Raw genomic sequence first — 14,383 nt, forward strand, 5'->3', positions numbered from 1 at the left:
CTAATAATGCATTATAATGAGTGTGACCTGCAGTGGAGACTGGCCATAGACTATAACACAAAGCCTGCATGCAGCAAGTTAGAATAATGCGACCAGTCACAATGCAGTACTGTGAACAGCCCCATGGAACTGTATGGGTAGGGATGGTGGGCAATGCCCATTTCTGATTGTGCGGAAATGCTGCTTTCCACCAATGCCAATTTCTGATTTCCTTTTTTCAAAATTTCAAATGTTACGTCTTTTTATTTCTTTTTTTCCAATTTCCGATTTTCCATTTTTCAATTTCCTTTTTTACTGATTTTTCATTTTCCATTTTTCCGATTTTTGAGGAGTATTGTGTTTGTAATTTTTTTGCATCAGAGAATGCAAAAAAAATCAAAAATCTAAAATTATTGCTGTAATCCAATTTTTGCTTACAAATTCTGCATTGTCTGATTGGTCCGATGCTTCTGAGTTCTGTGATTGGACTAAAATGACTTAGTTGCGGAAGATCGGAATTCCGTTTTCCAATTTCTGATCAAAAATTACGATTACCGATCGGAATTGTGGAGATTTCAGTTCCGCGGAATCCGAGTGAACATTCGCGTGTATGGGCAGGGAACCAACATGCTGAATTATTATGCAACACAACTGAGCACTGTGGACAGGGCCTCAATGCACACATCTAAATAATGTCTTGTTTTTACTGTGTAAAAGTCATCCTATTATGAGATCATATTGTATCTGTTCTTGTGTTCAGGCTGTGAAGACTTTTCTTTATAACTTAAAGGACAACTGAAGTGAGAGGGATATGGAGGCTGCCATATTTATTTACCAAATGTGTTTCTATGCAGGAAAACGCGCACATTTTTTCATAGCAGCTGATGTAATTGATAATGAAAACTGACAAAATGTGCGAAGTCATCATGCAGAATGTCAGTTTTTTTTCTGCGCGTGAACAACTTATTAAGTGTGAGCTAGCCCATTGATTAACATGAGTTCTCCATTTTTCTGTGCAGAAAACGTGCACGAAAACAGTCAAGTGTGTTTCCTGCCTCAAGGCTAGTGAGGGGGAGGAGCCTGGAGAGCCATGATGCAGCAAAAAATAAGTTTAGAGTCATGATACAATGCTCTACTGCAGCAAGAAATAAGCATGATTTTTGTCAGAGACTAAAGAAGAGACCAGCCATTGGTGAGGCTGACAAAGCAAAGCAGAGGCACAGACAAGAGAGCACCACTGAAAAACTAAAGTAAGGAAGAGAAAGAGAGCTGCAGACATAACGGGAGAGGAGAGAGACAAAGTACGTAACAAAAACAGACGTTTCGTACTTTACCTAAAATGGTCAGGCATTCTATAGAATGTATCATATATATATATATATCTTACTATACTGTCAGAACTTCTCATAATAGTGTAAAAATAACATGTAATTATTTAATTGCAGGTGCGATAAAAAGCTGAATTCCTGCTCAACTCTGAAAATATCTGACAACAACGTAGATCTCCAGCAGCACACGATGAGTCACAGAGGAGACAAGCCGCATCACTGCTCAGAGTGTGAGAAAAGCTTCACTCGTCTATCACATCTTATTAGACACCAGAGGAGTCACAACGGGGAGAAGCCATTTTCTTGTCCTCAATGTGAGAAATGTTTTGCCAGGAAATCAAACTTGAAAGATCATCAGATGATTCATACAGGAGAAAAACCTTTTTCCTGCTCTGAATGTCAGAAAGGCTTTACTGTGAAATCAAGCCTCATAGCACACCTGAGGATTCATACAGGAGAGAGGAATTATTTGTGTTCAGAATGTGACAAATCTTTCACTCAAATGTCAGACCTTATACAACACCAGAAGATTCATACAGGAGAGAAGCCATTTTCCTGCTCTGTATGCCAGAAATGTTTTAATAGAGAATCATTCCTCTTAGCTCACCAGAGAATTCATACTGGAGAGAAGCCGTTTTCTTGCTCTGAATGCCAGAAATGTTTTACCAGTGAATCAACCCTCATAGCTCACCAGAGGATTCACACTGGAGAGAAACCATATAAATGCACAGAATGTGGCAAATGCTTCACACAGGAGGCAAATCTTACTCAGCATCAGAGAACTCACACAGGAGAAAAAACATATAAATGTACAGAATGTGACAAATGCTTCCCACGGAAGGGACATCTTACTCAGCATCAGAGAAGTCACACAGGAGAAAAGCCATTTAGTTTCTCAGAATGTGGCAAAAGTTTCTCACAACAGTCAAATCTGAGAAGTCATCAGAAGATACATAAGCGGGTGGGTGTGAGCCTGTGAACTAATTTCAATGAACATATTTGTTGTAATAACACAGGATTATTACTTTTAATTATAAAAGTTTCTTTTAAATATGCATTTCAGAAGCTCATATAGCTTCAGAGACCATGTACAGTATACACAGAAAGTACATGTTTTTTGGTGATTTATTACAAAAAACTGCAGTGAACTTTGATCAGCTACTACACTAAAACCTACCTGATTCCCAATTATACCTTTACATTTTTGCACAATAGACAGTAATTCTATAAGGATATCCATCTAATCCGTGTTTTATTTACTGTTAAAGGACCTTTATCATCAAAAAAAAAATGAAATCCTTGTGTATGCATATTTATAAAATGTGCATTTATCAAAGTGTAAAATACCTTTAGAAATCTTTTTTCCTGCTGCTGTTACTTGCAGAAGTTTGTAAAAATCTAACAGATCTGATAGAGGATCCATCTCCTCATAGGGGAATCTTATGTTTTTCAAAAGCACTAACTGGATGGCAGGTGCTCAGGTAGGGAGGCTGGTCAGCATCTATGTGTATCTCCTTTCCAGTGAATGCTTTTGTAAAGAATAAAAGAGATAGCGAGGATCCACATGAGGAGATGAAATAGTTGAAAACTTGTCAGGTCTGTCAGATTTATATTACCTACTGTTAGCGACAGCTATTGTACTTCTAATAAGTATGTGTACTTACTTTTTTTTGTGATGGTGGTCCTTTAACCTGCCTGGCATTCAGTTTCTGGTGCATTTCTGTGCATAAAGGGATCCAAATTATGTTCATAACACCTTCAGTCCCCTTCTGTCTCCCATGTGTCCCCTTCTGTCTCCCTTGTGTCCTCCTCTGCCCCCCTGTTTATCCTCTGCTACCCCCCATTTGTCCTTCCACTCCCCCCCCCACCCCCAAGGTGTACTATGCAAAACAGCAGCATGGCTCACCTAATCAACAGCTCCAGCTGCAATCTGCTGTGAAGCCGGCACTAGAGGTGCAGTGAAGGAAAGGAGAGGACTGTGATTGCCACTGGAGCCGTTGATTAGGTGAGCCATGTTGCTGCTTCTCATAGTACATAGGAGGACACACAGGAGGAAGGTGGAGGGTAAAAGGGGGTGGGCAAAGGAGGACAAACGAGGGTAGAGGAGTGATCCTGGACTGTATGCCTGGCACTGCATTGGGTATACCACTTTCAGCCCATTTTTCATGCCTTGCACAGAGTCAGGCATCCCACCCAGGAGGTTAAGTTTATGATCTGTAAATGTATCTTACAATCGGTTACTTTGCATTCATTGAATGTAATTATCTATGATTTCTATATGTGTACAGAGATGTGTGGTTTAAGAAAATGATGTAATTTTAAAGTTGATTTCTTTTCGTCTTTGTGACTAATGGTGGGGGGAGTTACAATAGTCTGCATGCATGTGATTTTATCTGCTCATTGATTGATGTGTTAATGTGTTTTAAGTTTAATTCAATAAAACCTGAAATTTCTTTAGTATTTTGCTTTGCTGGAAATATTGTTTGCATTGTTATTCTATGAAGTGGGCCCTTAGACTGATTGCCAAATCATTGTCTATTAAAAAAATACACCAAAACATGGCTCACCAAACTGGTTTATCCCATATATTCAATCAACAGAGTATACAAAAATGTTTTGGGACAGAAGACTGAGCATCTGAGGAAGGGAGAGCAGCCCAAACCCTTGTGCCAGTCTTCCTGTACATTCTTTTGATTGAATAATTGTGATAGCTCCAGTTTTCTGTTTTTTTCACTGGTATATCTGGGTGTGATGGTACAGGGGTGCTGCTTGGCCCAGGAGAATCAAGCAGGTGCTCACCCACAGCAGGTGAAGAAGGTCATTTTGGTGACTGCACTGCCCCACGCTGCACATAACCTGGACACCACCATAGACATAATGTTATTATGCAAGGGGAATACAGGGATCTGGCAATCACCGCATCCCAAATTACTTCTCCCTCCAAGTTGCTATGACTCAGAGGAGCAATAGTAATTACCACGGCCTTGAATTTGTGCGGCAGCAGGGTGCTCCGAGGAGACTTGGTGATGGTGAAACACCATGTATGCCACAGCAGAGGCCTCCCATGCTGCCAGGGCTGCTCTGTTTGGTATCTGGGTAGTGAGGTACAGGAGCATTGCTTGGCCCAGGCAAACCAAGCAGAAGCTTTGGGCCACACCCACAGCAGGGGCCTTCTGTGCTGCAAGGTTTTCACTGTCTGCTACTTGTATGGCTGCTGCTGTCCCCCCATTATTCATACACAGACCTCAGATCAGCGGTAATGTAAACAAAGTAAAGAGAATCACAGTGACCACTGCAGTTGTGGAAGTGAGGTAATTGCTCATTTCCTACATTTGAAGTATGCTACATGGTTACTTTGTGCTGCTCTCATCTCTTTGTATTGTGGCTGATCTGCAGATCTGTGAGTGTTGGCGATAGGGAGATTTCAAGAAGCTAGATACACCCACTTACCCACTGACACCAATGCCCTATATGGGGGGATTGGTGGAAGGACACCTTGTGCTACCTATACTGGGAGTGGCTATATAAACTGGGGAGACACCTTGTCTAACTATACTGGAGATTACTGCCTTTGCTGGGGGTGCAATTTTGACTGCTTACCTATACTGAAGGGATATTTATTGGGGAGGGGGCACATTTGGCTGCCTATTATTAAAGGAGAAGGGCCTCTGGCTAGCAGGGGGAGGAGGGCCATATATTGTTTGCTACTTTGGGGCAACAAAAACCTTATAATGTGTATATACACTGTATCTTCCCACTTTAAATTACACCCACTCTGCCTGTTACAGGAGGTGCTCCTGTAAAATCAATTGGACACAGTTAATATAATATAATATAATATATATTTCCTAGCAAAGGCATGATGACATTTGTGTCCAATTGATTTTACAGTAGCCCTTTCTGCACCACAGTGCCAGGCAGAGAGGGTGTAATTTAAGGTGGGAAGCTGCACAATATAGTTACATAATACACATCATGTGGGTCAAGTGATGTTAGGAAGATTACATTGCATGTTTACATTCACAGCTATGGTACTGACACTGGGAGAGAGCACATTTACATCAAAATAGTACATTCAAAAATAATTCAGAACATCAGAAGTTTGGGTAACCAATAAAGAACTTGATACTTACCATATTTTGTGGTATATAAGCCACTATGGAATATAAGACACCCCTAAGTTTAGAGGTTAAAAACAGGGAAAAAATAAACTAAATCTGGTGTGTCCATGTTCCAGGAGCATCTTGTAGACGTTCTCCCTAAATTATTGTGTCTTCCTGTGTCCCCATGTGTTCTCTTCTGTCCCCAGTGTGTCCCATTCTGTCCCCAGTGTGTCTCCTCTTGTCCCCAGTGTGTCCCCTCTTATCCCCAGTGTGTCCCCTCTTGTCCCCAGTGTGTCCCCTTCTGTACCCAGTGTGTCCCCTTCTGTACCCAGTGTGACCCCTTCTGTCCCCAGAGTGACCCCTTCTGTCCCCAGAGTGACCCCATATGTCTCCAACTCTCCTTGTGTCTCCACTCTCCCACCCCATCTCCACTCTTCCCTCTGTCTCTCTGCTCCCCTGTATATGATTAGCAGTGTCAGGAGCGTATCTAACCTAATCCACACCTCAGTCAGTGATCACAGACTTCTTTTCTCCTTCACAGCTCTACTAGCAATGGCTTCTGCTGATGAAGCGATCAGCAGAAGCCAACACTAGGGGAGCTGTGCAGGTCTGCAATCACAGAGGGATCCCCAGTGTGCCCCCATTTGTCTCCAACTCTCCTTGTGTCTTCACTCTCCCCCCAATCCCTGCTCTTCCCCCCCGTGTCTCTGCTCCCCTGTATATAATTAGCAGTGTCAGGAGCGTACCTCATCTAATCTATACCTCAGTCGGTGATCACAGACTTCTTTTCTCCTTCATGGCTCCACTAGCAATGGTTTCTGCTGATGAAGCGATCAGCAGAAGCCAACACTAGGGGAGCTGTGTAGGTCTGCGATCACAGAGGGAGCCATGGATTAGGTGAGACACGCTCCTGACACTGCTAATTATATACGGGGTAGTTGAGACACAGAGAGATAGAGACACACGGGGGGACATTACAGGGAGTCCACGATGTCGCGGCGGGTCAGCGGTTCCTATCGGCAGGCGTTCATAAGATGGTGACTCCCTGAATTTGGCAGATAAGAAGCAAGGACTTTTTGTCACCATTTTGGGGGAGAAAAACTGTGTCTTATATGCTGAAAAATACGGTACATGTGTGTGAAAAATATTTTATTGGCATACTAACAAAACATGAATTACACACATTGGTCATGTAAATGCGTTACAATTTAGTTCCATGCCTTTTGAAAAATAAACAGTTCATTACATTTTTGTATAACTGTAGTTAGTGCAGGTTATCATAGCAGACAATCTGTTTCTATAATGAGTATAATAAAAAATATACAAATATAACTATAACAGTAACCTTCATAGTGTTATCAGACTCATCATACATGCGCATGATATATTGACTATGCTCCCAATTCTTCACTTAGACTCCTAGAACATCAAGAAACAGCACTTATCAGTTTTTCTAATCTAGCTAAGCTGTAAGACTCATTTTAAACCTATCATAGCCATCGTTCCTCTCCTATAAGAAAAGTATTGGCTGTTCCTTGTGAGAGAGAAAATTGTTTCCGTGTTCACAGCTTGTATTCATTATTTGGATCACTTCTGAAATAGTCAGTGTTACATAATTACATAGTTATTTGGGTTGAAAAAAGACATACGTCCATCGAGTTCAACCAAAGTACAACACCAGCCTGCTCCCTCACATATCCCTGTTGATCCAGAGGAAGGCAAAAAAAACCCTTACAAGGCATGGTCCAATTAGCCCCAAAAGGGAAAAAAATTCCTTCCTGACTCCAGATGGCAATCAGATAAAATCCCTGGATCAACATCATTAGGTATTACCTAGTAATTGTAGCCATGGATGTCTTTCAACGCAAGGAAAGCATCTAAGCCCCCTTTAAATGCAGGTATAGAGTTTGCCATAACTACTTCCTGTGGCAATGCATTCCACATCTTAACCACTTGAGGACCTAGGGCTTTCTACCCCTTAAGGACCGGCCACTTTTTTTCCATTCAGACCACTGCAGCTTTCACGGTTTATTGCTCACTCATACAACCTACCACCTAAATGAATTTTGGCTCCTTTTCTTGTCACTAATAAAGCTTTCTTTTGGTGCTATTTGATTGCTCCTGCGATTTTTACTTTTTATTATATTCATCAAAAAAGACATGAATTTTGGCAAAAAAATGATTTTTTTAACTTTCTGTGCTGACATTTTTCAAATAAAGTAAAATTTCTGTATACATGCAGCGCGAAAAATGTGGACAAACATGTTTTTGATAAAAAAAAAAATTCAGTGTATATTTATTGGTTTGGGTAAAAGTTATAGCGTTTACAAACTATGGTGCAAAAAGTGAATTTTCCCATTTTCAAGCATCTCTGACTTTTCTGACCCCCTGTCATGTTTCATGAGGGGCTAGAATTCCAGGATAGTATAAATACCCCCCAAATGACCCCATTTTGGAAAGAAGACATCCCAAAGTATTCACTGAGAGGCATAGTGAGTTCATAGAAGATATTATTTTTTGTCACAAGTAAGCGGAAAATGACACTTTGTGAGAAAAAAAAAAAAGTTTTCATTTCTTCTAACTTGCGACAAAAAAAAAATGAAATCTGCCACGGACTCACCATGCCCCTCTCTGAATACCTTGAAGGGTCTACTTTCCAAAATGGGGTCATTTGTGGGGTGTGTTTACTGTCCTGACATTTTGGGGGGTGCTAAATTGTAAGCACCCCTGTAAAGCCTAAAGGTGCTCATTGGACTTTGGACCCCTTAGCGCAGTTAGGCTGCAAAAAAGTGCCACACATGTGGTATTGCCGTACTCAGGAGAAGTAGTATAATGTGTTTTGGGGTGTATTTTTACACATACCCATGCTGGGTGGGAGAAATATCTCTGTAAATGACAATTTGTTAATTTTTTTTACACACAATTGTTCATTTACAGAGATCTTTCTCCCACTCAGCATGGATATGTGTAAAAATACACCACAAAACACATTATAATACTTCTCCTGAGTACGGCAATACCACATGTGTGGCACTTTTTTGCACCCTAACTGCGCTAAAGGGCCCAAAGTCCAATGAGTACCTTTAGGATTTCACAGGTCATTTTGAGAAATTTCGTTTCAAGACTACTCCTCACGGTTTAGGGCCCCTAAAATGCCAGGGCAGTATAGGAACCCCACAAATGACCCCATTTTAGAAAGAAGACACCCCAAGGTATTCCGTTAGGAGTATGGTGAGTTCATAGAAGATTTTATTTTTTGTCAAAAGTTAGCGGAAAATGACACTTTGTGAAAAAACACAATTAAAATCAATTTCCGCTAACTTGTGACAAAAAATAAAATCTTCTATGAACTCGCCATACTACTAACGGAATACCTTGGGGTGTCTTCTTTCTAAAATGGGGTCATTTGTGGGGTTCCTATACTGCCCTGGCATTTAAGGGGCCCTAAACCGTGAGGAGTAGTCTTGAAACGAAATTTCTCAAAATGACCTGTGAAATCCTAAAGGTACTCATTGGACTTTGGGCCCTTTAGCGCAGTTAGGGTGCAAAAAAGTGCCACACATGTGGTATCGCCGTACTCGAGAGAAGTAGTACAATGTGTTTTGGGGTGTATTTTTACACATACCCATGCTGGGTGGGAGAAATAACTCTGTAAATGGACAATTGTGTGTAAAAAAATCAAAAGATTGTCATTTACAGAGGTATTTCTCCCACCCAGCATGGGTATGTATAAAAATACACCCCAAAACACATTATACTACTTCTCCCGAGTACGGCAATACCACATGTGTGGCACTTTTTTGCACCCTAACTGCGCTAAAGGGCCCAACGTCCAATGAGTACCTTTAGGATTTCACAGGTCATTTTTGTTTCAAGACTACTCCTCACGGTTTAGGGCCCCTAAAATGCCAGGGCAGTATAGGAACCCCACTAATGACCCCATTTTACAAAGAAGACACCCCAAGGTATTCCGTTAGGAGTATGGTGAGTTCATAGAAGATTTTATTTTTTGCCACAAGTTAGCGGAAATTGATTTGAATTGTTTTTCTTCACAAAGTGTCATATTCCGCTAACTTGTGACAAAAAATAAAATCTTCTATGAACTCACCATACTCCTAACGGAATACCTTTGGGTGTCTCCTTTCTAGAATGGGGTCATTTGTGGGGTTCCTATACTGCCCTGACATTTTAGGGGCCCTAAACCGCGAGGAGTAGTCTTGAAACTAAATGTCGCAAAATGACCTGTGAAATCCTAAAGGTACTCATTGGACTTTGGGCCCCTTAGCGCACTTAGGGTGTAAAAAAGTGCCACACATGTGGTACCGCCGTACTCAGGAGAAGTAGTATAATGTGTTTTGTGGTGTATTTTTACACATACCCATGCTGGGTGGTAGAAATATCTCTGTACATGACAATTGTTAGATTTTTTTTACACACAATTGTCCATTTACAGAGAGATTTCTCCCACCCAGCATGGGTATGTGTAAAAATACACCCCAAAACACATTATACTACTTCTCCTGAGTACGGCGATACCACATGTGTGACACTTTTTTTGCAGCCTAGGTGCGCTAAGGGGCCCAACGTCCTATTCACAGGTCATTTTGAGGCATTTGTTTTCTAGACTACTCCTCACGGTTTAGGGCCCCTAAAATGCCAGGGCAGTATAGGAACCCCACAAGTGACCCCATTTTAGAAAGAAGACACCCCAAGGTATTCCATTAGGTGTATGGCGAGGTCATCGAAGATTTTATTTTTAGTTACAAGTTAGTGAAAAATGACACTTTGTGAAAAAAACCCAATAAAAATCAATTTCCGCTAACTTTTGACAAAAAATAAAATCTTCTATGAACTCGTCATACACCTAACAGAATACCTTGGGGTGTCTTTTTTCTAAAATGGGGTCACTTGTGGGGTTCCTATACCGCCCTGGCATTTTACGGGCCCAAAACCGTGAGTAGTCTGGAAACCAAATGTCTCAAAATGACTGTTCAGGGGTATAAGCATCTGCAAATTTTGATGACAGGTGGTCTATGAGGGGCCGAATTTTGTGGAACCGGTCATAAGCAGGGTGGCCTTTTAGATGACAGGTTGTATTGGGCCTGATCTGATGGATAGGAGTGCTAGATGGGTGACAGGAGGTGATTGATGGGTGTCTCAGGGGGTGATTAGAGGGGAAAATAGATGCACTCAATGCACTGGGGAGGTGATCGGAAGGGGGTCTGAGGGGGATCTAAGGGTTTGGCCGAGTGATCAGTAGCCCACACGGGGCAAATTAGGGCCTGATCTGATGGGTAGGTGTGCTAGGGGGTGACAGGTAGTGACAGGAGGTGATTGATGGGTGTCTCAAGGTGTGATTAGTGGGGGGAATAGATGCAAGTAATGCAATGGCGAGGTGATCAGGGCTGGGGTCTGAGGGTGTGCGCGGGTGATTGGGTGCCCTAGGGGCAGATGGGGGTCTAATCTGATGGGTAGCAGTGACAGGGGGTGATTGATGGGTAATTAGTGGGTGTTTAGAGGAGAGAACAGATGCAATGCACTTGGGAGGTGATCTGACTGCGGGTCTGCAGGCGATCGGATGGTGTGGGTGGGTGATCAGATTGCCCGCAAGGGGCAGGTTAGGGGCTGATTGATGGGTGGCAGTGACAGGGGGTGATTGATGGGTGATAGGTGATTGGCAGGTGATTGACAGGTGATCAGTGGGTTATTACAGGGAAGAACAGATGTAATTAATGCACTGGCGAATTGATAAGGGGGGTCAGAGGGCAATCTGAGCGTGTTGGCGGGTGATTGGGTGCCCGCAAGGGGCAGATTAGGGTCTGATCTGATAGGTAAAAGTGACAGGTGGTGATAGGGGGTGATTGATGGGTAATTAGTGGGTGTTTAGAGGAGAGAATAGATGTAAACAATGGATTTGGGAGGTGATCTGATGTCGGATCTGCGGGCGATCTATTGGTGTGGGTGGGTGATCAAATTGCCCGCAAGGGGCAGGTTAGGGGCTGATTGATGGGTGGCAGTGACAGGGGGTGACAGGGGGTGATTGATGGGTGATAGGTGATTGGCAGGTGATTGACAGGTGATCAGTGGGTTATTACAGGGAAGAACAGATGTAATTAATGCACTGGCAAATTGATAAGGGGGGGGTCAGAGGGCAATCTGAACGTGTTGGCGGGTGATTGGGTGCCCGCAAGGGGCAGATTAGGGTCTGATCTGATAGGTAAAAGTGACAGGTGGTGATAGGGGGTGATTGATGGGTAATTAGTGGGTGTTTAGAGGAGAGAATAGATGTAAACAATGGATTTGGGAGGTGATCTGATGTCGGATCTGCGGGCGATCTATTGGTGTGGGTGGGTGATCAAATTGCCCGCAAGGGGCAGGTTAGGGGCTGATTGATGGGTGGCAGTGACAGGGGGTGACAGGGGTGATTGATGGGTGATAAGTGATTGGCAGGTGATTGACAGGTGATCAGTGGGTTATTACAGGGAAGAACAGATGTAATTAATGCACTGGCGAATTGATAAGGGGGGTCAGAGGGCAATCTGAGCGTGTTGGCGGGTGATTGGGTGCCCGCAAGGGGCAGATTAGGGTCTGATCTGATAGGTAAAAGTGACAGGTGGTGATAGGGGGTGATTGATGGGTGATTGATGGGTAATTAGTGGGTGTTTAGAGGAGAGAATAGATGTAAACAATGGATTTGGGAGGTGATCTGATGTCGGATCTGCGGGCGATCTATTGGTGTGGGTGGGTGATCAGATTGCCCGCAAGGGGCAGGTTAGGGGCTGATTGTTGGGTGGCAGTGACAGGGGGTGATTGATGGGTGATTGATGGGTGATTGACAGGTGATTGACAGGTTATCAGGGGGGATAGATGCATACAGTACACAGGGGGGGGGGGGGTCTGGGGGGGGTCCTGGGGAGAATCTGAGGGGTGGGGGGGTGATCAGGAGGGGGCAGGGGGGGAGATAAAAAAAAATAGCGTTGATAGATAGTGACAGGGAGTGATTGATGGGTTATTAGGGGGGTGATTGGGTGCAAACAGGGGTCTGGGGGGTGGGCAGGGGGGGGGTCTGAGGGGTGCTGTGGGCGATCAGTGGGCGGGGGGGCAGATCAGTGTGTTTGGGTGCAGACTAGGGTGGCTGCAGCCTGCCCTGGTGGTCCCTCCAACACTGGGACCACCAGGGCAGGAGGCAGCCTGTATAATACACTTTGTATACATTACAAAGTGTATTATACACTTTGTAGCGGCGATCGCGGGGTTAACATTCCGCCGGCGCTTCCGTATGGCCGGCGGGATGTTACGGCGGGTGGGCGGAGCCAGTTGCCGGGGGAAGCGCGCGTCATCAATGACGCGATCGCTCCCCCGGGATAGGAAAAGGACGCAACGCCCTAAGGCGTATTGCGGTCCTTAAGGCATCCACTTTGCCGCCGCCCATGGGCTGTGGGCGGTCGGCAAGTGGTTAATCACTCTTACTGTAAAGAACCTTTTCCTAAATAAATGGCTAGAACGTTTTTCCTCCATGCGCAGATCATGTCCTCTAGTCCTTTGAGAAGGCCTAGGGACAAAAAGCTCATCCGCCAAGCTTTTATATTGCCCTCTGATGTATTTATACATGTTAATTAGATCCCCTCTAAGGCGTCTTTTCTCTAGACTAAATAAACCCAGTTTATCTAACCTTTCTTGGTAAGTGAGACCTTCCATCCCACGTATCAATTTTGTTGCTCGTCTCTGCACCTGCTCTAACACTGCAATATCCTTCCTGTAATGTGGTGCCCAGAACTGAATTCCATATTCCAGATGTGGCCTTACTAGAGAGTTAAACATGGGCAATATAATGCTAGCATCTCGAGTTTGTATTTCCCTTTTAATACATCCCAAAATTTTGTTAGGTTTAGCTGCAGCGGCTTGGCATTGAGGCATTGGCATTTAACTTGTTGTCGTGGGGTACTCCTAAGTCCTTCTCCAAGTTTGATGTCCCCAACTGTATCTCATTTATTTTGTGTGGTGCTAGTTCATTGGTACGACCAAAATGCATGACTTTACACTTTTCAACATTGAATTTCATCTGCCATTTATGTGCCCATATAGCCATCCTATCCAGATCCTTTTGCAATATATCCCTATCTTCCTGAGAGTTGATGATTTTGCACAATTTTGTATCATCTGCAAAAATAGCAACATTGCTCACTACTGAATCTACTAGGTCATTAATAAATAAATTGAAGAGCACTGGACCCAGTACAGACCCCTGTGGGACCCTACTGCTAACAGTATCCCATTTCGAGTATGATCCATTGACCACAACTCTTTGTTTTCTGTCCATTAGTCATTTCCCTATCCATGCACACAGACTCTTCTCCAGTCCTTGCATCTTCAACTTTTGCACTAGACTTTTGTGGGGAACCATGTCGAAGGCCTTTGCAAAGTCCAAGTATATCACATCTACAGCATTCCCAATATCCACATTAGCGTTCACTACCTCATAAAAGCTGAGCATGTTAGTCAAACAGGACCTGTCTTTAGTAAACCCATGTTGATGCTGAGAAATAAGATTGTTTTCTACTATGAAGTCATGTATAGTATCTCTTAGTAACCCCTCAAATATTTTGCATACCACCGATGTTAAGCTTACAGGTCTATAATTTCCTGGATCTGATTTTTTGCCCTTCTTAAATAATGGGAAAACGTGGGCTGTACGCCAATCCACTGGGACTCTTACAGTTGAAAGAGAGTCACAAAAGATAAGATAAAGGGGTTTATCTATAACTGAACTTAATTCCCTTAGGACCCGAGGATGCATGCCATCCGGGCCAGGTGCCTTGTCTATTTTTAATTTATTTAGTCTTGCCTTCACTTCTTCCTGCGTTAAGTATTTAATATTACAATTGGAAGATTGAGACTCTTCTGCCTCTGTAATTTGCAACAGTGATGTTTCCCTTGTGAAGACAGAAGCAAAGAAAGCATTTAATAACTCTG

General features: G+C 43.2%; 1 protein-coding gene across 1 annotated transcript in view; it reads left to right on the forward strand.

Moving 5' to 3' along the window:
• LOC137562115 (zinc finger protein 850-like) overlaps positions 1-14,383 on the forward strand; it is a 161,977-nt gene that overhangs the window by 25,176 nt on the left and 122,418 nt on the right. The window contains exon 4 of the mRNA XM_068273449.1: positions 1,509-2,274. Coding sequence (XP_068129550.1) covers positions 1,509-2,274 — 766 coding nt within the window. The remainder of the gene's footprint in view (positions 1-1,508; positions 2,275-14,383) is intronic.

Source organism: Hyperolius riggenbachi, chromosome 3 (genome assembly GCF_040937935.1).
Source record: "Hyperolius riggenbachi isolate aHypRig1 chromosome 3, aHypRig1.pri, whole genome shotgun sequence".
In the NCBI taxonomy this organism is placed as follows: Eukaryota; Metazoa; Chordata; class Amphibia; order Anura; family Hyperoliidae; genus Hyperolius; species Hyperolius riggenbachi.